The sequence below is a fragment of the Salvia splendens genome, chromosome 4, assembly GCF_004379255.2.
Source record: "Salvia splendens isolate huo1 chromosome 4, SspV2, whole genome shotgun sequence".
NCBI classification, from domain to species: Eukaryota; Viridiplantae; Streptophyta; class Magnoliopsida; order Lamiales; family Lamiaceae; genus Salvia; species Salvia splendens.
This window is the reverse complement of record NC_056035.1, coordinates 15,654,194-15,679,635: the sequence shown is the minus strand read 5'-3', so window position 1 is coordinate 15,679,635 and position 25,442 is coordinate 15,654,194. Positions and strand designations below refer to the sequence as shown.

Genomic DNA, 25,442 nt, shown 5'->3' with positions numbered 1-25,442 from the left:
GACGAAGAACAGTACACCATAGAAGGACCAATTCCCGTGGAGTTGCCACTGTTGGAAGGCAATCCAGGAATGGCTGCCAACATGGACGAAGATCCAGAGATCGGTACGCTGAATGCGCATACCGAAGGAGAACCACCGCAAGCTATCGTGGTCACCCCGGGACAGACTGCTTGTGACGTGAAGCCTCATGTCATAGCGATTCTACCTACATACTGCGGGAAAAGCTATGAAGGGCCGTATGAGTTCCTTCACGAATTTTGTAAGATTTGTAGAGCGCAGAGAAGACCAGCAGGAGCGACTGAAGATGATTATAGGCTGAAAGCTCTGCCATTTGTGCTCAAGGGGGAAGCGAACACCTGGTTCATGCGCTTGCCCCCTGACTCTATTGAGACTTGGGCCGACTTCAAGTCAGCATTCCTGGGCGAGTTTTTTCCGTCATCTAAGACAAGCGCACTGAAGAGAGAAATAACGAATGTGAAGCAAGGATATGACGAGCCCTTGAGCGACTATTGGGCAAGATACATGGGTCTTTTGGAATCGTGTCCCAACCATCGCATGGCGGACATTGAAGTACATCATACTTTCTACGAGGGCATGAACGCGGTAACCAAAGACCCTGGCCAATTCATCTTCGGGAGGAAGCTTCACGCAATTACGGGTCAGCGAAGCAAAGAGAGTCCTAAGGAAGCTACTGAATGCAAAGAAAGAGTATGACCATTCAAGGGAAGGATACAACCGAGAGCGGGCTGCTGTTGCATCGACTACTGATCAGGAGAACAAGCTGGAGCAGAAAATGGACTTGAAGATGGATGAGCTGAAGAAGTCACTTTTGAGTGCCATCGAGAAGAGCACTCCACCACCTCTCCCAACTGGGAACTACAAGGGTGCAGAGCAGGGGAATCAAGGGGCCCAATACGAGCATCCGAATGACTTGATCAGTACGGAGCAAGCTAACGCTGCTGGGTATTTTAACCAGAATGGGAATTGGATCCAGGGGAGACAACGGGACGCACCATGGAGGGACCACCCGAATTTTCGATGGGGAGAAGGGAACCAAAACCAGAACCAATATAACCCTTACCCGAACCAAAACCCTAACCGTGGACCAGCAAACCCAGACTTCCAGCCCAACTGGTCAGGAAGAAACCAACAAGCCCAAAACCATAACCCACAAAGCTCAAACTCGAACCCTGTTTACGTGCCACCCCATCAGAGAAATTTCCAAAACTACCAAAATCAACCAAACCAAGCATCCCAACACCATCAGAACCAGAATCAATTCCAAGCCCAGCACCAGAATCAATATCCTCAAGATCAGTACACTCCTCCTGCCCAATATAACCAATACCCGCCTAATCAAGGACAGCAAACCTTCCAGAACTATCAACACCAAGGGCCGGGTCATTTCCAAAACTCGAACAGGCCGAGGAGATCCGTTGAGGACATGATGAGTGAAATGCTAGCATCACAACAGAACATCAAAGGAGAATTGCAAGCCCATAATGAGGTCGTGCAGGGGATGCAAAATGCCCAGAAAGAACATAAGGCGAACATGGATATGATGAATAGGCAGTTAGCTCAACTGGCCAGTTCGATGGGTGATTTGAAGGGAAATGCAGGAAAACTCCCATCTACAGTCCAAATGCCCGAGAAGGCAAATGTGAGTAAGGTCACGTTGAGGTCAGGAACTACTTATGATGCACCTCAACCGAAACAGCCGAGTGAAGGATCGAATGGAACGAAGATAGGAGGCGAGACAATTTCAGCTGAGGAAATAGGGAATTTCATGCCTCGAATGCAGGATCCATTCTTCCTGGATGATACACCAAGTATAAGAGGTGAACCCGATGCCTTACTGACCAGGAAGGAACCTCCTCAAGAGAAAAATCCCAGAATGGAGGCTCGGACCCAAGAGCTACCAAAGAAAGTTGCTGAGGAACCCGTAGAAGAGAAAAAAGGGGAGAAACCATTCCCATTCCGATTTGTTACAAAGAGGAAGAAAGAGAACCCGGTCGACTACTTGTCGATTTTTGGAAGGTTGGACGTCACCATACCATTCCTCCAAGCCGTGAAACTACCCCGCTCGGAAAATTCATTAAGGATTTCATAGCCGGGAAAGCTCAAAAAGATGGACAAATCATGGTGGAAGGGATCGCATCCGCAATTGTGCAAGAGAAACTGCCGCCCAAGAGGGCCGATCCAGGTATGTTCACTTTACCCATAACTATAGGGGATGTGAAAGTTGAACATGCGATGTGTGATCTTGGAGCTTCCATTAATGTCATGCCATTATCAATCTATAACCGACTGAAAGGAGTGAGGCTGTCAAACACTAGGGTGTTGATCCAGCTGGCTGATAGGTCGTGCATAAGCCCTGAGGGAGTTTTAGAGAATGTGTTGGTTAGAGTACATGAGTTCACATACCCTGCTGATTTTTATGTGATCAAAATGAGTGAGCATGAAGCGAGAGAGTCTAGTGGAGTCTTGTTAGGGAGACCTTTTTTGAGAACGGCTAAGACAATAGTGGACATGGCCGAGGGGACTATTTGCATTGATTTTAATGGTGAGAAGTTTACTTTTGATATAAATGATGCCATGAAGAAACCCATTGATTCTGAAAATCTATGCTTTGTTGATGTGATTGACCCTCTAGTCCAAGATTTTCTTGAGACCGAACTATTACAGGAAAAACCTCCAGGCTTTAGATGCTTGTGATCAGGCCGACGAAGAAGCTGCTGCGTGGTGTGAGTTGATCAGTAGCCAGGGGTTGACCGACGAAGAAATAGAAGGAGCGATCAAGGAATTCTGTCAAAAGTCGGCGTTCATTGGAGCCGCAGGGGCCAAGCTTCCAGTCAGTACGGAAGAACCTTCAGGGGAAGACTTAAAGAAAGACGGGGAGGCCCAGAAAAACCCTCTACCCGAAGACACACTTCCACCCCAAGTCGAGCTAAAAAAGTTACCATCGAACTTGAAGTATGCCTACCTCGGGGAGGAGAACTCATATCCCGTAATCATCAACAGCAGTCTCACAAAAGAACAAGAAGCGCGGCTACTGGCTGTGTTGAATAGGAATAAGAAGGCAATCGGATGGAGCCTTACAGATCTAGTAGGGATAAGCCCCGACGTTTGCATGCACCACATCAGGCTAGAAGAGGGAGCGAAGGCTCATCGAGATGCTCAAAGGAAGGTAAACCCTAACATGCGAGAGGAAATTTTAAAGGAAATCTTGAAGTTGTTGTCGCTAGGGATTATCTATTCAGTGCCGGACAGTGAGTGGGTCAGCCCGATCCACATGGTTCCAAAGAAATCCGGGATCCAAGTTGTCAAGAATGAGAGGAACGAGCTGATTCCAACAAGGCTGGTCACGGGTTGGCGAATGTGCATCGACTACCGGAAGCTGAACAACGCAACAAGGAAGGACCATTTTCCTTTGCCTTTCATCGACCAGATATTAGAGAGATTAGCTGGGAAAAAATTTTTCTGCTTCCTAGATGGGTACAGCGGGTACTTCCAAATTCACGTGGATCCTGAGGACCAGGACAAAACCACTTTTACTTGCCCGTTTGGAACCTATGCATACCGTCGCATGCCTTTCGGTTTATGCAACGCTCCAGGTACGTTTCAACGATGCATGATGAGCATATTTTCCGATTTGATTGAGGAGTGCATAGAAATATTTATGGATGACTTCACGGTTTACGGAGACTCGTTCGACTCTTGCCTTCATCATTTGGACATAGTTTTGGAAAGGTGTCAAGCAAAGAGTCTGGTTTTGAACTTCGAGAAGTGCCATTTTATGGTCACCGAAGGGATAGTCCTAGGACACGTAGTCTCAGAAAGAGGTATCCAGGTGGATCGAGCCAAGGTGGATGTCATATCCAAATTACCATTCCCTACTGATCAGAAGGGAATAAGGGGTTTCCTGGGACATGCTGGATTTTATCGAAGATTTATAAAGGATTTCTCCAAAATCGCCCAACCCCTTACCAGACTGCTTCAAAATGATGTGGAGTTCGTTTTTGATTAGCAATGCAAGGCAGCTTTCGATCTTCTCAAAGAAAAATTAGTATCCGCACCTATCATACGAGCTCCTGATTGGAACCATCCTTTCGAAGTAATGTGCGACGCCAGGCGACTTTGCGGTAGGGGTCCGTGCTGGGTCAGAAGATCGATGGGAGGAGGCACGTAATTTTTTATGCGTCCAAGACTCTAAATCAAGCCCAGCGGAATTACGATACCACCGAAAGGAGATGCTGGCAGTGGTGTTTTCTTTCGAGAAGTTCCGGCCATATTTGCTGGGATCTAAGGTCGTAGTATACACTGACCATGCAGCCCTTAAGTATCTAGTTACCAAGAGAGAATCAAAACCACGCTTGATCCGATGGGTACTCTTGTTGCAAGAATTTGATTGGGAGGTGGAAGATAAGAGAGGAGTCGAAAACAAGGTGGCAGACCATTTGAGCAGAATAGTGCAAGAAGGAAACAACGAGGAGGTGCACGACAAGTTTCCAGAGGAACACTTATGTGAGGTGATTTTTGCACCCAGAAAAATTGATTGGGAAGAAGTGTACAAACTTACTGGTCAGAATGATGCAGCAAAAGGAAAAGAGAAGGTAGGGCAGGAGCCATGGTATGCGGACCTGGCCAACTACCTAGTAACTGGAGAACTTCCAGAGGTACCAAGTGTTACCAAAGCCCAACGAATGAAGATCAAGAGTGAGGCAAAATATTATTTTTGGGACGACCCTTACCTATGGAGGGTAGGATCCGATCAAGTGATAAGAAGGTGCATTCCTGACTGGGAACAGCGGGATGTTCTAACCCACTGCCATTCGTTAGCATGTGGAGGGCACTTCGGATCCAAGAAGACGGCAAGGAAGATTTTGGATAGCGGCTTTTACTGGCCAACTCTCAACAAAGATGCATACGAGTTTCTGCCGGAGCTGTGAGCGTTGCCAACTGACCGGTGGAATATCTGCCCGAGATGAAATGCCGCAGGTGCCCATAATAGTTTGTGAGCTATTCGACATATGGGGGATGGATTTCATGGGGCCTTTTCCCTCGTCCTATGGCAATCTGTATATCCTAGTTGCTGTAGATTACGTCTCCAAATGGGTAGAAGCAAGGCCACAAGCACGTGCGAAGCCAAGGAAGTGGCTAAGTTCTTAAAGAGTCATATCTTCAGTCGATTCGGTGTGCCCAGGGCGATCATATCAGATCAAGGTACGCACTTTTGTAATCGCACAATTGAAGCCTTAATGAAGAAATACGGTGTGCACCATAGACTTTCTAGCCCGTACCATCCGCAAGCCAATGGTCAAGCGGAGATCTCTAATCGAGAGATAAAGAAGATTTTGGAGAAAACTGTAAATCCTTCTCGGAAGGATTGGAGCGTGAGATTAGAGGATGCTCTCTGGGCATATCGAACAGCCTACAAGACCCCCATTGGTATGTCCCCTTACCGAATAGTTTTTGGAAAAATGTGCCACTTACCTGTAGGGATCGAGCACCGAGCATACTGGGCAGTACAGAAAGTGAATATGGATGCTACAGCCTGTGGGGAGGAAAGGAAGCTGCAATTACAGGAGCTTGAGGAACTTAGATTGGAATCTTTCGACTCGGCCATGTGGTACAAGGAGCGAACGAAATTATGGCATGATAGAAATCTGAGAACCAAGGAGCTCCATGTTGGCCAGAAAGTACTACTCTTCCAGTCGAGATTGAAGTTAATGCCCGGGAAACTCAAATCTAAGTGGACAGGACCGTACATCGTAACAGCCCTCCGAGCTAATGGAGCGGTGGAGATTTCAGGGAGTCTTTCTAACTCTGAGCCTTTTGTTGTGAATGGACATAGGTTGAAAATCTTTAGGGATAATAGTGAGGTGGGGGTAGTGGATGAAATTCCACTACTACCACATACTAAGGTCACATACTGATTAGTAAGATAGGAATTTGGAATTCCACGTGGCTAGTTTCATTTTGATAATATTCTGCATATACTGGCCAGGTAGGATTCCAAATTACCTAAGGAGAATGTAAATACTGTATATACGTAATTAATTTTTGCATGCTTGAAAATTTTCTAAAAATCCAAAAATATATTTTCGGGCCTTAAATTTAGGTTGGGGTACACTTTGACCAAGAGATTACCTATTTAGTGTCACTCCAATTTGTATTTAAGTGCCATTTTGAATTATTTTCCGTAATAGGTAAGTATAGAGGGAAATTGTGGATAGGACGTAAATTTGAATTAAGCGTGTGCAGCTTTTGCAGGGTGGCAGTGCTGGAATGGTGTCGAGCAGAGAGAGTACACACGCTAGCCAATCAGGAACCAACGCCTGTCGCCCAACCACTTTTCACATGAAGCGGCATGACCGGTAACCACTGATAGCCGGTTGAAACCACCTGCAACTGCCATTTCTAATCCGAACTAAACCAACCGACCCTCCCTTTCTCCCTCAAAAACCCTCATTTCCAAAATACCTTTCAAGAAATTCTCCTCTATCCCTCTCACAGAACCATCGTTCTCAAACCAAACCCTAATTTCTACCGTCAAATCACAAATTACAGTCATGGGTAAGAAAGCTATCGCGAGGAAATCAAGCCCCGTCGTGCGAACACCCAAGATACGCAGCCGCTGCGAGAAGAAACCCCGGAGGCCCAACCACAGTCGAACCAACCACCCGCACCGACTGCTCAACCGCCGGCCACTATTTCTTTGGATGCCGTAATGGTATTCCTTCGCCAACAAGACCCGACTAGGGACTGGACGGCGGCATTGACCAATTTCGGCCACACGGGGGGCATAGGAACCTCACCCAGTGGAATTCCTCATGCACAGGTCAGACACGCAGAACTACAGTCGGAGGAAGGATCTCCCTCAGCCACCGCGGCATCGGAACCCTCGGTACCAGATTCGGCAGACCTGGAAGCTATCGCCGCGTTTTACAGCTCCGACTCTGAGGAGCGAAAGAAAAGGTCCAGCCAAGTAAGGGAAACCCAGGGAGAGAGTGGCGGAGCAAAAATGACGCCCGAGAAGGACCCAGTATTTCAAGAAGTAAGACGGCCAGAGATAGATCTGAACGAATCAGCCAGGAAACAGGGCCTCATGACGGACGAGGAGTTTGACTCGATAATGAACAGGGTAAACCGAAGAGAGGAGACAACTGACTTGGTGGCTGAGGGTCTGGACCTCGCACCAAGATCAGTAGGAGAGAATGAACAAGCTCTTAGAGAACCCATACCGAAGGATAAGACATCCCAGTCAGAAGGAGAAGAGGAGAGGGAAAAGCAGAGTGAAGCCAAGGAAGCAGGAACAGAGACAACAGAACCAGAGGTAGAGGCATCCACCCCAGGGGCACCTCCGGTAGTTAAACCGATCCCCGTCAGAAGGAAACTGGTAGTGAAGACAGGCTCCAAGGCAGAGCCACCCAAACCGCAGAGGAAATCGCAACGTTGTTTGGGTAAGTGGGCACCCAACAGGGCGAAACCGAACACGGCGGAGGATCCCCTAGAGATCGTGAGTGACGACGAACCCTGTCCGGCGCAAGAGGATCAGGGTGTGGAAGCCGAGCGGGTGGCTGAGGGACTGGACCTCGCACCCGAGTCAGTGAGCCCCGAACAATTGGAGAAGGAAGATGCCAAGAAAGAGTGTAGCTCCACTACCCAGGAGACGCCACCAACCGAGGCGGAAGAGGAAGCTAGATACCAAGTAGAAAGGAAAAGAAAGGGCAAGACCGTTGTGGAGGAAAAATCAAAAACCAAAAGAATGCGTACCCCGAACACAGGCATAGTGATCACTGAGGCTGCCCGGAGGACCCCATCAAACCGGCAGACACAGAGTGATAGTGAGTACGAGGCCAGTGAAGAATCTGAATCAGATAGCGACACAACCATGGAAGAGGAGGAATACAAGGAGCGGGAACTCCCCAACGATCATCGAGAACTGTTGCATCCACCTGCCGAACCACTCCGGTATAAGCGTTGGACGGTGGAACTCACGGATGACGTTGTGGAAGAGATGAAGTTGTTTGACGACAAGAAGCTCCAGTCAGTTTACCGCACAAAGAACGCAAAAGGCAAGAAGGTTAAGTGTGGAAAGGTAATTCATCTCCCATCCTTAGATGAATTGCAAATTAGTGAATCGTTTCTAGCCCTTTTGCATGAGTTGGGTTTTGAATGGTTATTGAGGAATGAGAAGTTAAGTGTCCCGGTCGATTTGGCCAAGGAGTTTTTCGTAACTTTTCGATTCGAAGTCACAACTGATTTGGATATAGAGTGTGTTAGCTTCAGGGTATTTGGAGGAGAAATTAGGATGAATCTGATTGAGTGGACTGTGAGGTTGGGTATATGCAGTTTGGAGGAGGCAATAGGACTTGAATGGAGAAACAGGGAGCGGGGGATTCCCCGCCGGCATGTGGAATTTGAGCCCCAGTCGGCTTGGGAGGAACTTACTCACCCCGGAGCAGGGCAGTTCAAATCCACGATCTCCCGATCGATCCACCTTAGCGACCCCGTTTTACGCCTGGTTCAACTTTTTTTAGACTACAATCTTTTGGGACAGTCTAATTCGGCAGTCCGGACATCAATGACGGAGTTGTACCTTATATGGTGTGCAAAAAAGGGCAAGAAGCTGCACTTAGGGTTCTGGACTGCATACACATGTCACCTCGTCGCAACTCACCCAGCACGGAATATTTCCCTCTGCCATATATTGGGAATCTTCATGAGGAACAACATCACCGTTTCGGAGGACGAAGACCTAACCCCACTAACGATGGTGAGCGCCCCAGGATTGTTCGACACCCCTCTGTTCGTCCGAACGAACACGATGTACATGAGGCAGGGCGTGCTCCACTTTTATGCGATGGGAGAAGAGGCAATACCCACTGCTCGGATAGCAACAGCTCAGGAAGCACCAGGACATGACCAGAGGCGAGACAGAATTGAACAATCTGTGGAAAAGATGGCTGAGGAAAATAGACAGATGAGGGAAGAGATGATTCGTTTAGCGTCAGCAATGGAACAGGTATTGAAGGAGTCTGCGGAGCAGAGAATACTGACTCAGAGGCAAGCCGCTCTAGAAAGGACAGTCACTGAAATGGCAGAGGAGAATCAGCAATTGAAGGCAGAGGTGATCAAGCTGGCAGGAGTTGTGGAAAGGATGTTGAAGGGCTCTGCAGAGCAGGATATGATGCATCAGAGGCAGGCGGCCATGGAAGCTATCGTATCAGATCTCGGGGAGGAAAACTCCAAGATGCAAAAAGCAATGAACAGAATGTTAGCCAGTATGGATAACATCTTAGAAGAAATGACCTACCTGAGGAAGGAGCAAGCTGCAGGACCGAGTGGCCATGGTGGCCGGACTGATGAACCACATATCCTAGAGACCGGAGTAGCAGATGAGCAAGAGACAGCGGACGCCGAGGTGCCGGCAAGAGCAGAGGAGCCGGCGAAGGAAAATGAAACTGGAACGGAAGAGGACAACCCGAAGGAACAACCTGCACCACCTGCCCCACGAAGGAGCAGGCGACTTCGATAGACCCCCCCCTACTGACCAAGTTAGTTTTTTTAAGCTTTTTTTAACTTTTCGTATTTTTGTTATGTTGTGGTATTCGGTTAGGTAGTATAATCTGTGTTTGCGAGCAAACCCCACTTCATAACACTTAGCCTATTCCATAGTCTAAGTGTGAGAAGTTAGGGTTTGTTTCTTGGTAGCATGTTTTCTGTGTTTCTTTTGTATATACGTGTTTCTTTGTTTAGTGGATTTTGTCCGGTGTTCAAACCTCTCCCACTTAGCCTATTCCATAGCCTAAGTGTGAGAAGTTTCTGTTTGAGTTGTTATTTTTGTTTGATGTTTTGTTGTCCTTGTGTCTACCACACTGGCCAGTACCTTTTTCCACTTCCCAGCCTTATCTGGGGGCAGACACTTGAGAAGTGGGTGGGGGGACGTAATGGCCAGTATGATGAATATATGTGTGTTATGTGTTTGTGCTCGTTTTGTGTTTTTTAGGTCTAGTTTTTTTATGTTGTGTGCTGATTTGGGCTTAAAACTCAACCGTCCTGAGCTGGAGGTGAGGGGAATTGAGGGAGATAAGACAAGCTGGAAAACCGAAACCACTCTCCTTAGTACCTCCTGACCAGTATGGATGATGTGAGTATGAGAGAAAAGCCCACACTTAGAGCCAAACACGAAAGCCCTCTAAAATGTGAGTTATAAGCCTTAAAGTGGAACCACTTTCCACATACACTTAAAGAAAAGAGAGGCTGCCACAATTTGCCTAGGGTGAAGTGATCACGGGTAGCAAATACTGAAGGCAGTAGGAACCCCCCGTTTAAAAAAAAAAAAAAACAAAAAAAACAAAAAAAACAAAAAAAACAAAAAAAAGGAAACCACCACCTTTAGAACCCTTTTTTCTTAACCTTTTATACCCAGATAAACACCCCTAGCCCCTGGGACTGTGTGTAAGGCATGAAACAAATGGAGCTTACTGGCCAGGAAGAAGTGTGAAAAAAGCAGAAACCAGCTGGGCAGGAAAGTTAGAAGAAAATCGACCAGGGAGACATTCCAGGTCCAAAAAAAGAAGGGATAAGGGTGGCGAAGCCACGAAAAAAAAAAAAAGAGGAAGAAAGAAAGAAAAGAAGAAAATGGTCAGAGATTTGACCACACAAAAAAATGAAGGAATAAGGGTGGCGAAGCCACGAGAAGCCTACTAACCAGTTGGAAACTCAAGCCAGAAGCACCAGCTAAGAAAAGCAACTGATCAGAAGCCTGATGCACACAATCCCCCTTCATAAATTAAATAGAAGTTTTTGAACCTTAGAGCCTTAGGAACATCTACCCAAAACACTACAACCCAACAGCCCCGTTACAAGCCTTAAAGTCCTTCAGTAGCTGCACGTGGGATCCAAGTCCAAAGCAATTGTGGTTGAGCATGATGAGAGAATTCAGTCCTAACGTTCCTGGTAAGGTGCGAGTGACTGAGTGAACCTAGTGGTTGACCAAGAGTGTGGGCGATCTTGACAAGCAGATGTACTGACTGGGAGAGAAAGGGGGGGCGGCAGAAGTTCAAGGCTGTCTAAGGCCGGATTGCACCTGATCCCGAGGGGAGGGATGGTTGAAAATGTAGCCCAATCTGTTAGTGTTTTATGTGTTTCTGTGTTTGTGTTTGTGTTTTCTTTCTTCTTCGTCGTTGTAGTCTAGAGTCCAGTTTTAGGTAGAGTCGGGCAGGGAAGTAACCAGGCTAGAATGCGACTTATTGCTTTTTGTTTGTTCTTCACGCTTGAGGGCAAGCATGTGGTAAGTGTGAGCAGTTTGATAAGTCGTATTCTAGGCCTCGGTTACTGGTCAGTATTACAGGTTTAAATGATTATATTTGCAAAGCAGTTGCTCAAAGTGTGCAGGATAAGTGTTCTGGCCAGTAGGGAAGTTCCGGAGTGTTCGGGTAGAAAAAGCGCCAGCATGGTCTCATACTGATCCGTATACGTGCTAAAACGGCTTGAGATGAAGAAGACGGATAGCTGGGACGGATTACCCACAATTAAGGGCAAAGAAGTCAAATTGCAGCGAGGATTTACCCTAAAATCAAGGGTAGCCTCCCTATAAAAGGTAGCCAAGTTGGAGAGAGAAGGAGCCTCGGATAGACTTCAATTCACCATCATCTTTAGGTAGAGAGTTCTCTCGGTAATTTCAGTCTTTCAGCCGTGTCCCACTTCTTGCCTCGCCGAGCCATGATCACCTGACGTTCAGAATGTTCCCGAGTTCCAGTCATCGTCCGTTCCAGTTAGCTAGATCGTAGTTCCAGTCAGAGATTTTATCGCCCGGAGTGGCAAACAATCTTTAAATTGCTTTCGTAGTTTAATTAGTTCTCCGTCTTTACGTTGGATTTCTGTTACATTTTGGGATTTTGTTGTTTTGAAATGCTTGCTTTGGATATCCGAACGTGTTAATGCTATGAAGTTGATTTCCGTTTCGTTCATTGTAGTGTTCTTTTCTTTCCTTGTCTAGTTAGCTTAGATCTAAGGTTTCTCGGTGTTTTAAGTGCTAAATCTCTAAATTCTGTTACGTAACAAATTTCTTTAGGATAGGTAAACAAGTACTGTTTGATCTGGAAGTAGATCGTTGCATGCAAGGCTTCGTTTTAGTTTCTGAATCGATCTTTCATGTTGACCAGCATGCAGAAGTCCAGTTTCAGCGTTTGATTTCAGATTTGATTCCTTAGTTTTAGATCTGTGTTCGCGAGTTGTTAATCTGTGTTTGCCGGGTTGGATCTGGAATTGTTATCTGAGTTTAATTTGTGTTGTTGGAGAAGATGATGTCTACATCCAGATTGGGGACCACCTTACTTTTATTTACTTTTGCTTTCTTTTGTCCTTCACCTCTGGTTGTACCTGCAGATCTGTCAGCCTAGTCACCACTACCTCCACTACACTCTGAATATTCTGTTTAGCCAAAAATAGAAATACCGTCCTTTCCAAACAATTTCTGTTACACCATGTCCCCTCATTTCCACGTACACAGTTGCATTCCATGATCTGCTCCCCCATCCTAGTCAGTAGGACGCCACCCTTTAATTACTCGCCTAGGTAGAAACTCAACCCGAGCGTGGTAGCTAACCAACCCTCCAAAATATCACCGCAGTAGTTTAAACGCACCATCTCTGTGGGATTCGACCCTTACCTCCACTATACTGATCAGTAGAAGTGGGTTGAGGAATCTTTGAAGACGAGGTCTAGGCTTAGTTAGGATCTTTATCCTGCCAGTAGGATATATCCTCACTTGAACGACACCTACGCACCTCGTACCTCTTCAGCGTGCCATTTTTTTCGTTTTGGCAATTGAATTGCGGCGGGTGGTTGGCGGCGTGAGGTTGGGGGAATTCGGAGGGGTGTGAGAGTGAAGGGATAGGATCTGTTGGGAGATAAGAAGGATGTTTGGAGCGGCAGGACTGCAGAGTGGTGGCGATGGCTCTGCAAATTCTGAGCTTCAAATTCTTTGCCATTGCTATTTTAAGCTGCCATAGAATGCAGTGTAAAAGGATTTAAATATTGAGGGAATTGAAGCTCACTTTTCATCTACCCTGGTTTTGATTTTTTTTATTTTTGTTAGTTTGAAGATTTAAATCAAAAAGATGTAAATCTGGTGGGGAAAATGGAATTAATTATAGAGAAGGTATTTTTAATTTTAGTTTCTTGATGAAATTAATTTAGTGACTCATGTTTTGTAAACAAGAGTGAAGTAAAATCATGTTAAGAGTGAAGTGTTTTGTAAACAAGAGTGAAGTAAAATCATGTTAAGAGTGAAGTGTTTTGTAAACAAGAGTGAAGTAAAATCATGCCTAAGAGTGAAGTGTTTTGTATACAAGAGTGAAGTAAAATCATGTTAAGAGTGAAGTGTTTTGTAAACAAGAGTGAAGTAAAATCATGCTAAGAGTGAAGTGTTTTGTAAACAAGAGTGAAGTAAAATCATGTTAAGAGTGAAGTGTTTTGTAAACAAGAGTGAAGTAAAATCATGCCTAAGAGTGAAGTGTTTTGTATACAAGAGTGAAGTAAAATCATGTTAAGAGTGAAGTGTTTTGTAAACAAGAGTGAAGTAAAATCATGTTAAGAGTGAAGTGTTTTGTAAACAAGAGTGAAGTAAAATCATGTTAAGAGTGAAGTGTTTTGTAAACAAGAGTGAAGTAAAATCATGCTAAGAGTGATGTGTTTTTTAAACAAGAGTGAAGTAAAATCATGCTAAGAGTGAAGTGTTTTGTAAACAAGAGTGAAGTAAAATCACGCTAAGAGTGAAGTGTTTTGTAAACAAGAGTGAAGTAAAATCTGAGTAAGAGTGAAGTGTTTTGTAAACAAGAGTGAAGTAAAATCTGAGTAAGAGTGATGTGTTTTGTGAATAAGAGTGAAGTAAAATCTGAGTAAAATTGATGTGTTTTGTGAACAAGAGTGAAGTAAAATCTGAGTAAGAGTGATGTGTTTTGTGAATAAGAGTGAAGTAAAATCATGCTAAGAGTGATGTGCCAATTTATCCATATTTTTATAGAGCTATCCCAAATTGATATTGACATTCATTATCTATTTGAGTTTAGATACATAAAATTCTATTTTCACAATTCCTGCATGAAGTAGGGTGTTATTACCATGAACGTATATATTATGTGTTGAAAATTGATTCCCTCTCTATTAAAACTATTAACCCTCTTTTGGAAAAACAAAGCTAAGAAATTGCGAAGAAATCGTAATCACAGAGATCTCCTAAATTAAAACTTATTCAATTATATCATACACTACGCGATAAAGCATACACACAAGAAATCTGCATTCTAAGCAGATGATCCAGAAACACTGCCTAAGGCGCAGAGGAAATTCTGTGAATCGGCGACGTAATTGATGCAGATTGGAAGGAGAAAGAAAAGGAAACCACGTAATTTCCGCATTCTTGACGACGCAGATTTCCCTTTCCGGAAATTCGATCCCGTCGTCTATGGGTCGTGATTTCCGCATTAACGTTAACCACCACAGTGCCCCCTCCTCGCCGACTGCCACCACCCACCGACCGGAAACACCCACCGACCTCTCGTCTTCGTTCAGCGAGATCGGAGGACTCAATCGCGATGAGCTCCGCGAAGCGGCCTACGAGGTCTTCTTCAATTTGTGAAGAGAGGAATTCACTCAACCAGCGTGAAGAAGATGGGGGAGGTTTAAATTTCATATTGTAATTTCCTAAAATACCCTCAGCATATTTTCAATAATTAAAATAAATAATATTTGTTCCATTAAGATGTGTGGCTGAGATTTGTTCTCTAGTTATACACTTAAGATTAGTTATATCTTGATCACTATCCTATATATATATAAATATATATATGGACTGTGATCAATACCAAACTAGTCTTAAACCTTAAACGCCGAACAACATCATTACAAGACAACCTGAAGTTCATTATAATGAACTAATAACAAACTTATAATAAACTTCAGATCTTTATATTATGCTAGATGATGTCATTGTTTTTAAATCTTTGAATTCCATATAATGAACTACAAATAAAATTGTAATGAACTTCGCGTTGTTTTATAAAGATGTGTTTGATGTTTAGCGTTTAAAATTAGTTTGGTATATAAAACAACCCTATATATATATATATATATATATATATATATATATATATATATATAGTGGAGCGTTATTCTCCTATTCATCCCTTAGATCCTTTATTCTTCTTAATATAAGCCGTTAGATCTCATTCATCAACGGTCCAGATGATCTGCATTATTACACTATAATGGTGCATTATTAGTTGGTGTGCATTATTCAACTGAAAATCTGCATTATTACACTATAATGGTGCATTATAAGTCGGTGTGCATTATTCAACTGAAAATCTGCATTATTAAATGAAACGTGGCACCAATCTAACTGTCGGATGACAAAATCGTGGGGTTGAGATTAAAAAGAACAAAGAACAAAAGATACAAAAAGAAAATGAATACATCCCTATATATATATATATATATAGGGTTGTATTCATTTCCTTTTCCTATATTTCCTCCTTTTTCCTTCTTAATATCAGCCATTAGATTAGAGAAATGGACGGTCAAGATCAACATTGGGTAATTAATCCCGTGTTGCATTATTTGTCCTATTTTATGCATTATGAGGGTACAATAGTAATCTAATAATGGCTTGAAACCGCTACGAATAATGCACCACATGGTCACGAGTAATGCATATAATTGTCTATATAATGCACAATATGTGAACTGCAATGCATACGAACAAGATGTGTTGTGTTATGATATTTGACACACGTTTCTTGTTTCCCCTAAGGGTTTAATAAGCTTAGGGGCTAGGGTATAGTACGTAGACATGTATGTAATCTTTACATGGTAACGAGTAATAGATATATTTGACTATATAATGCACAATTTGTGAACTGCAATGCATACGAACAAGTTGTGCTGTGTTATGATGTTTGACACACGTTTCTTGTTTCCCCTAAGGGTTTAATAAGCTTAGGGGCTAGGGTATAGTACGTACGCATTAATAACAAATTATAAAACGATACGAATAATTCACCAAATTGTCACGAGTAATGGATGATATTAACTATATAATGCACAATATGTGAACTACAATGCATACGAATAAGATGTACCATGTTATGATGTTTGACACACGTTTCTTGTTTCCCCTAAGGGTTTAATAAGCTTAGTGGCTAGGGTATAGACATTACTAAATGCACGTATGTAATCTTCAATTCGTTGATTAACCCATATACACAATACCTCTAGTAATGCATAATATACTGAGATAATGACAATTAACAGCTACATAATGCACTACCTAAACCAAATAATGCACATACGTATATTCCAATAACAACAATTTGTTAGTAATGTCTACGTACTATACCCTAGCCCCTAAGCTTATTAAACCCTTAGGGGAAACAAGAAACGTGTGTCAAACATCATAACATGGTACATCTTATTCGTATGCATTGCAGTTCACATATTGTGCATTATATAGTTAATAACATCCATTACTCGTGACAATTTGGTGAATTATTCGTATCGTTTTATAATTTGTTATTAATGCGTACGTACTATACCCTAGCCCCTAAGCTTATTAAACCCTTAGGGGAAACAAGAAACGTGTGTCAAACATCATAACACAGCACATCTTGTTCGTATGCATTGCAGTTCACAAATTGTGCATTATATAGTCAATTATATCCATTACTCGTTACCATGTGAAGATTACATACGTGTCTACGTACTATACCCTAGCCCCTAAGCTTATTAAACCCTTAGGGGAAACAAGAAACGTGTGTCCAAACATCATAACATGGTACATCTTATTCGTATGCATTGCAGTTCACATATTGTGCATTATATAGTCAATTATATGCATTACTCGTGACCATGTGGTGCATTATTCGCAGATACCAAAATGTGGCAGTTACTTTTCCGTCAAATGTCAATAATAACCCTGTAATGCATACAACCACCTTCTATAATGCAACACAGAACCAGTTTTATAGAATCAATCTGATCCGTTGATGCCTTAGATCTAACGCGTAATATTAAGAAGGAAAAAGGATCTAAGATGTGAAAAGGAGAATAACGCTCCCCTAGCTTCTTTTTAATCACAACACTTGGATCCTTGAATTGGATGGTTGTGATGATCTGCATTATTACACTATAATGGTGCATTATTAGTCGGTGTGCATTATTCAACTGAAAATCTGCATTATTACACTATAATGATGCATTATTAGTCGGTGTGCATTATTCAACTAAAAATCTGCATTATTAAATGACACATGACATCAATCTAACCGACGGATGATAAAATCGTGGGACTGAAATTAAAAAGAACAATAGAACAAAAGATAAAAAAGGAAATGAATACACCTATATATATATATATATATATATATATATATATATATATAGGTTTTAAATTAAAATGTTTGTTTAATTATGGGTTGATGAATCAACTTAATTGACGAATTGAAGGTTTGGGATGTTATATCGAACGAAGAAGCAGTGGAAATCGTGGTAGGGACAGAAAGGGAGAAGTCTGGGAAGCGTGCTCGTGCGAAGCGGAAGAGAAAGGGGATTGCCATGGATGATATCTCTGCCATTCTACTTTTCCTCCATTCTAATCGCACTTTGTTTTTCTTGTATAACCGCACTCCAACATATGCATCTAACCTTTGTATATATTTATGACTATCTATCAATCTTCACTCTAACAATCACCTTTTTTTTGTTTTTAGTGAAAAATACTATCTCCTTCAACCAATGAATTGTTGATCCTACATGGAACGAGTGTAACTTTGTTTATATTTCCATGTTCAAAAAGATATACTCCTTCTGTTCTATAAGTAATAAATGAAAAATGTAAAGAGATAAAAAAATATAAGTGAGAAGAAATGAGTTAATTTTTACTAAAAAAGAAAATCACTCTCGTTTCCAAGGTGGGCAAACTCTTAAACATAAAAGATAACACTTCCTGAGGCCCCGCAGCTAGTTTGCAAATGCAATTTTCAAATGAGTAATTAGTTGACAATTGCAAAATGCATATAACATGTGAAACAATAGCTAAAGAAAAATAGTCCATTTTTTTTTAGAATTTTGCTCGAAGAAAATGTTATACAAATACAAGAAGACCATAGTTGCTTTAAATTTTTACTATTTCAATTTCTTAAATTTTATAATTTTTTTAATAAATTTTATTATTATATTTTGGCTCTTAGAAAATGGAGTACGTATATAAATTTGATAAAAAAATGAAGAAATTATTACTATGAGTCGATTGATGCGTCTGGAAATATTGTGCACCGTAAAATGGAATCTGATTAAAAAATTTACCGTTAAATTTAATTGGATACTGAAATTAGAGAGTCGAGGAATATGTAGTGTACTCCATATTGAAGCTACAACGTTGCAGGAATGGATTTTAGGACTCCACGCCCATCCATCTTCTCCACCGCTCAATCCATCCACCCATGAATAAATTGAATTGAAATACAAACCATCATAAATTTATCTCATGCTTCTTCTGACTTGGCGTTGCTCTTAAAAATCCAGATTTTGTTGTTGGGCAATGGCGTTGCGCTCGAAAGGTGCGATTTTCACAAACATTATTGGCATGTGGGGCATGTTAATTTTATGTTGTTTGCTGTGATCGATTCTATTTTTATGTGAATTTTGCTTGTAAATCATCATGTATTATACTGCAGAAGACAGGTATGGATGCTGTAGTGAATAGATTTTTAGACGCCACATGTCTTTGAGGGTTTTTGCTTGATAGTATTCTATTTGTGTATGGGGGCATATTTCTATGCAGAATTTGGAGTTGCACTACTGAACCGGACACATTTTTAGGAAATTTCTGTTTTTGAGTTAAGTCGTTCAAATTAGAAATTGTGTGTGCATTTTTTTGGTATGTGTGAGTGTGTGTGTCGACAAGCTTTAATTTACTGGAAGTAGAATATAAGGTAGAGGGGCAAGGTCTTCCATTCGAATATAAGATTGCTTATTGCAAATTTCTTACTCCTCTGGCCACAGTACTTGAGAGTTGAAACTTGTAGCCTTGACACATTTAGATGGAGATAACATGAACGTTTCCTTCTTTTCTCATAGCTAACAGATTTGGACACGAACCATTGGTTCTTTTCTGTTGCCCAAGACAATTAGCTTTTGGACCTCGCCAGTTCAAGCAGCAAGTTACTGAATAGAACATATTTTTCTACCTCGGAGTGATAAGCTACTAGTATAATAATGCTATGCACGTTCTACCTCTCACACTTTGTTATGATTGTGTTACAGTTCTACAGAAGAAGGCAGAAAAGTTTGAACTGAAGAAATTGCAGGCTATTAAAGTAACTAAGGAAGGAGTATCTTCCCTTGACACCCTGCTTCAAGATGTTTATGTCAATCGGCGCCCAAAGCAAACTGATTATGAAGCTCGAAAAGAATTAATTCGCGTCTTCAATGAGATAGCAAAGGAACTTTATGGTAACCTCTCTGCCTTTATGGGATTTCATTGCCTTACAGCGCTTCTGGAAATAATTTGATTTTGTTATCATTTGTGTTATTTTCTGGAAGAAGCTAGGGTCATGTATTCTCCTTTCAAATTGAACCATGAACTTGGTAGTGTAGTTCAATACTATCTACTTGTTCTCTTTCAAGATGTCAAATGAATGTATATGAATTATGTTGATATTTCTTGTTAATGTTTGTCTTTTCAGGCACCTCAAAGGACATTCCCATAGTTGTGGAATTTGGTTCTTTTGTAATGGATCTTTTCAGCACTACAAGTGATCTGGACCTCTCAGTAAATTTTAGCACCGGTGGAGTTAATTTTCCGCGTGAAAAGAAGATCCAGACTTTGAGAAAGTTTGCAAGAAAGCTGTATGCTATACAGAGTATAATTTCCAGTTCACATTTTTACTTATTCTTACAATTTTAATATTTCATTGTATTTCGGAATATATTTCTTGCTATCTTGCTAACTTAGAAAAGATTCTAGTCTAATTTAACCTTAAAAAAAAGTAGAACACAGTTTTCAAAGGACAACCGATATGTACTCCCTCCGTTCCACAGTAATAGAGGCATTTCATTTTGAGCACTCGTTTTGAAAAAATGATAATAAATGGTTAAAGTATAGAAAGAGTAAAGTAAGATAGAGAATAGTGTAGAGAAGAGTATTAGCTACCCTATTCTCTATCTTACTTTACTATTTCTCTACTTTAACCATTTATTATCATTTTTCCAAAACGAGTGCTCAAAATGAAATGTCTCTATTACTGTGGAACGGAGGGAGTACTTTTTTATTGCAAAACCAACTTGAAGGAACTTGAGTATCCTTGAACTTTACCAAGTTCAATTTGGATACATTTTTACATTTTCACTCTTATGTGACCTTTGCCTGCCAAAACTATTCTTGTGTAAAATTCAAATAGTATGGGGCATATTTCTTCTTTAGGTATGGGGCATGTTTCCGGTGTCCTTCCTATCACTACTGCAAAGGTACCCATTCTGAAATGTGTTGACCGTGGAACTGGAGTTGAGTGTGATATATCAGTCGAAAATAGAGATGGGATTTCAAAATCACAGATTATTTGGATGATCTCATCCATTGATGAAAGGTTTAAAAAGCTTAGCTTTTTGGTGAGACATCATCTCCAACTCTTTGTTAGTATGTTTTATTATGCCATTTACCATTTCAGCCTTTAGTTATCCATATTTGACCTTTACAGTACAGACCATTCCATTTTTGTTTGCTATTTTTGGGTTGGACAATGTGATGGCAATTTCGTAGAAATGTGCTTTGTAATCTTATTACGGTGGATATGTATTTTTTTACTATGCCGAGTTCTGAATCAGCTCTTGATAATTATGACCGCAGACCTAAATTCTTACCAATCATTAGGGTCATCTCATATACCAGTTTAAATTGTGAAGGATCTTCTAGGTTTTCGTGGAGCACTGCTAACAACTAAGACTCATATAGTCAGTTTGTACTCAGTTTATTAGTTTATTGACTGTTAGCTACTTTTAGATCTTTAATTGTTCATTGGAAATGAACTTCTGATATTTTGTTGCCAGTGCCACTCTAACACTGGCTTATTTCCCTGTTCAAAGTCTTGTGGGTTTGTGATGCCCTTCTGGCACTGGAATTGAATTATATGTGGTAATTGATTTGAAAGGCATGGTAATGAATTTGGTGGTACAGAAATGGATAAAAAGAATGAGAGGTGATGGGCGTGAAGGTGGTCATTGCGCTACACATGAAAATTATGCGTGTCAATAATTTTAAAGGATTAAGGAACGAGTCTTGCTAGAGCTGATGTCTCCTCCAATTTAGCTTGTGACAGTTGACTTTCCAATTCTAGTTTTAGAAGATCAATATATATGCATTTTCTAGCCTTTCCTACAGAGAGTAACTGAGGATTGTTACAACTTACGTGGCATATTTTTGTTGTTAACTAGTAATAAATTTTCTATTGCATGTTCTAAACTCTAATAAACATCAACTTATCTGCCTCACAGATGAAGACTTGGGCTAAAGCATACAACATCAACAGTTCAAAAGATAAAACCCTTAATTCTCTCTCCATAATTCTCTTGGTTGCATTTCATTTACAGGTATTGTTTTTTGATGCTCATTCCATGCCTATATTATATCTGTCGTTGCAATTTGTCATGTTTCTTGCTTTATGGTTTGTTCTTATTGTCATTTTTCTTTTTCTTGTTGGTTGGGGGTTCAGTTGTTACAGGCTTACAGGCTAATTCCCTTTTGGGTCCATGCTTGGCCTGGACGTGTTTCTTAAGCTGTCTTCATTTTAATGAAAAGTATCAGTTAAATCTGTTTTAGAGACGAACATTGAACATCACCTGTAATAGACATGCCTTAAAATGACTATACACAGTATCGGATATATAGATGTGGATAGATGTAAGTGGAAAACATAGCATAACCTTTCACAAGCTCACTCAGTTCTTTAGCCAATATCTTATCCCCCTTTCATCTTTCCGTCTTTCTTTGTTTCTTCTTCCTAACTTTTTCCTCTCTTCGCTTTCTTATTTTTTTTCGTTAAATGCCTTTGCAGTCAAAATTCTTGTGATATCTGACTTGTCAGGCCTATTGCAGACTAACAATTAAAAAGGCAGATTAAGGAGAAGATGTGTTAAAACAATCTTATAGGCTTAGTGGTTTATCGATATAATGGGACTGGTAGAAGAAGAATGATAAGGATCTTCAGTTTTTAATTTTTCGAGTTGGCTTTGGGCAATGGAACTGTTGGGCTGTGTTTGGGCAATGGAACTGTTGGGCTGTGTAGGTTTGATTAATGAACAGTGAATTTTGGCTAACTGTTTTCATTTTAAGTGAACTCAGCAAACTTAAAACGGTGCAAATATTAATTCCCCAAAAAAGTTGCCAAATTTTACTCGATTTTTGTTTTAGACACATTATTTGTAGCGGAATAGATTTTCCTAAAGAATCCATTAACCAGAAAAATGCTGTGAAATAATCTTTTTATTCTTGAAGTGTCAGAAATCCCAATAAAACAAACGGTTGATCTTGAAAAATTATTCCATAATATTTTTCCAATTTCCAGTCGGTGAAATTTGAGAGTGTCTATTTTTGCTATGAAATAAAATAATGGGATTGTTATTAAACGTTTTATAAAGCTCGTTGAAAACCAAAATTGGGCCAATTAGGTACTTTTCTGTTTTTCTCAAGAAAATGATTGTTAGCTTTACCCGTGATTTATTTTCTAAGTTAGTATTTTTCTTGCAATATCATATTGTAGAATAAACTATTACTGCTCTTTGGTTTGACACTGAGCTATGACTTGTGGCATTCCTTAACCGACGCCTCACTGCTGGTTTAGCTTCTCTTTTTGCCTGAAATGATCTTCTGGGGTTTCGCCATTATTAATTTCCTTTCGTCCTTTATAGTACAATACATCTTTATATACTGAAGTTTATTCTGTCTTCCTTATTCCATGGTCTTCCTATTCCCACAGACTCGGACTCCTCCTATTCTTCCTCCATTTTCTGCCATATTCAAAGGTAGATATCCTGCACCGAACTTGTTTCTTTCACATTCTTCAGTGTACAAGGTAGCCATAGCCTCCAGTGTTGTATTCTTGTCACCATCCCTATCTTCGGCATACATTTTCCTTGCATTATCATCTCTCTCTCCTTCATCATTCATGTATTATTCTAAATATGGAATGTATTTCTCTTAGAAAGGACACCTTTCTGTCCACACTACAAAGGTGTGGGCACATGCTTCTAAATATTTGTTTTGAGTTTGAGTTATTCAAACTAAATATAAACATTAATATGAATAGAAGATATTTCTCTTAATTTATTTGTATATGTACATTAATATAAATATAAACATTAGAAAGGAGTACCTTCTGTCCAATTGAAAATTGTGTTTTGGTCTAAATAAGTACTAGGAAAAACTGTAAACATTAATAATATTACTTCGTTATGCTCTTGTTATTTATTTGCATATTGTAACATAATTACAATAAAAAATATATTTTGGGATGGATAATATAATTACCAAGATATTAGTCACATAGAATATTATGCTTTAGTAATAACTTATCAAGATTTTCAAAAGTAAAAAAATAATTAATAGAGGAAATTACTAAAAGCTAAACACATTAAGTTGAAGTGATTATTTAAACAAGAAAACCAAAATCACTAAGATGTTGGTTCTGTGGTACCCCTGGGCCCTGGAGAAATAATTCTGGTGTTACTTAACCGTGTGTTTCCATATGTTCACATCCATGCCCTCATGTAATCCGGAAATCCATGGGTATAATTATTCTCATATAATTTCTCCAGCAGTAGCATAAGACCACTCTTTAAAGGTTAGTTACTTTTGAGTTTGTGTTTTGGGATAAAGTACATGATTAAATTGCTGCACAGTTTGGGAGCTGGTAATTGTCTTTAATAATTGCTTAGTCGCGTCATGTGAATGTAAGTTCAACCCCACTTTCTTTCATATCTACTTACTAAGTGACCTTTAAATGGTTATCACGTAGATGGCACTGATCCCGCAACAGTTGAAAAATCAATTCCTAATTTTGTAAATTATGGGAAAAGAAATAAGGAATCTTTGGCTGAGCTCTTCATCACTCTACTTCTCAAGGTACTCAGTTACTTATCAATTTTAAGAGAAATGCCTATTTCTAATCCTTAAAGTTAAAACCCATTTTATATCATTTTGTGATGGGAGAGGATCAACAGTAATGGGTTTTGTTAAATTTGCAGTTATCTTCGGTTGAAATACTTTGGGCGAAAGGTCTCTGTGCAAGCACATGCACTGCTTCTTGGACATCCAAAACTTGGAATTCTAAAGTTGGCTGTATCAGTGTAATTACTATATCTACTTTTCTTTTGTCTCTAAATTTGATGATCTTTGATGCAACATGACGAGTACCAGTTCCACAGGTAGAGGATTTTACTGATATATCCCAGAATGTTGCTCGGGCTGTTGGACCCGGAGAAGTGAAACAGATCTATAATTGTATAGAGATATCTATTCAACATCTCACCTCCTTCATGGGGGGGCAGATTGGACTTCAACTCAAGGATCTTCTGTTTGGGGTTGATGGCATCCCTTCCTCAATTCCTAGAGTTATTGCAAATTTCAATATGACTGCACAATTCCCTCATGTCCAGTCTCATGGAAAAAGAAAAGTAACTGGGAAACGAGAGAAAAAATCAATGCGTCTTCTCAATAAGAATAGTACAGCCCACATGATAAGACAGTCAGGGAAGGGGAAGCAAGTAGAGCAAGCTGTGCTGGTTGAGACTTCGTTGGCAAAGAGGATGCGGACAGATGAGGGATGGACAGCAGCACGTGGAACTCCAACAAATAGTCAGCAGTGGGAGGTGACGCGTGCAGGAGCAGGTTGGGAACAAGCTGCAGCGGGATATGAAGCTAGAGGTAGTGGGGGTTGGGGGGTATCTGAGCAAAACAGATGGGGAGGCTGGGGAAGGGGAAATCAGCAACAGCAAAGCAGTTGGGGATGGGGAGCCGTTCAGCAGGGCGGTGGTTGGGGAGAAGGAAATCAGCAAAGCAGCGGGGGTTGGGATAAGGGAGGTTTGGGAGCAATGCAGCAAGGCAGTGGTTGGGATGGTGGAATACGGCAGGGTGGTGGTTGGGGAGATGGAAACTACGTGGGTCGGGGTTGGGGTGGTGGAGGTTGGGAAAGAAGTGAGCAGGGAAATGTTGGAGGTTGGGGTTATCAGCAAGGCTCAAACCTATGTTGATAGGCTGCTGCAGCTATGTAAGAAAACTTGAGGACAATAGAGTTTTTTTCCATTGTCTTCTACTCCTCATGAGCATTTAGCTTAGTTATAATATAAAAGGAAGCTTTAAATCTTTCCCAAGAAGGTTAGAT

At 40.9% G+C, this 25,442-nt stretch overlaps 1 protein-coding gene and 1 pseudogene across 1 annotated transcript; both read left to right on the top strand.

The window, feature by feature from the left end:
• LOC121800720 overlaps window positions 1-17,730 on the top strand; it is a 43,055-nt pseudogene extending 25,325 nt beyond the window's left edge.
• A 667-nt stretch (window positions 17,731-18,397) lies between these two features.
• Window positions 18,398-25,423, top strand: LOC121798817 (protein HESO1-like). Its single transcript, XM_042198020.1, has 9 exons — window positions 18,398-18,626; window positions 19,333-19,521; window positions 19,755-19,931; window positions 20,492-20,676; window positions 21,559-21,654; window positions 23,040-23,085; window positions 24,078-24,184; window positions 24,307-24,408; window positions 24,487-25,423. Exons 1-9 carry the CDS (start codon window positions 18,608-18,610, stop codon window positions 25,309-25,311), a joined length of 1,746 nt encoding a protein of 581 aa, XP_042053954.1. The 5' UTR covers window positions 18,398-18,607; the 3' UTR covers window positions 25,312-25,423.
• Window positions 25,424-25,442: the final 19 nt, after the last annotated feature.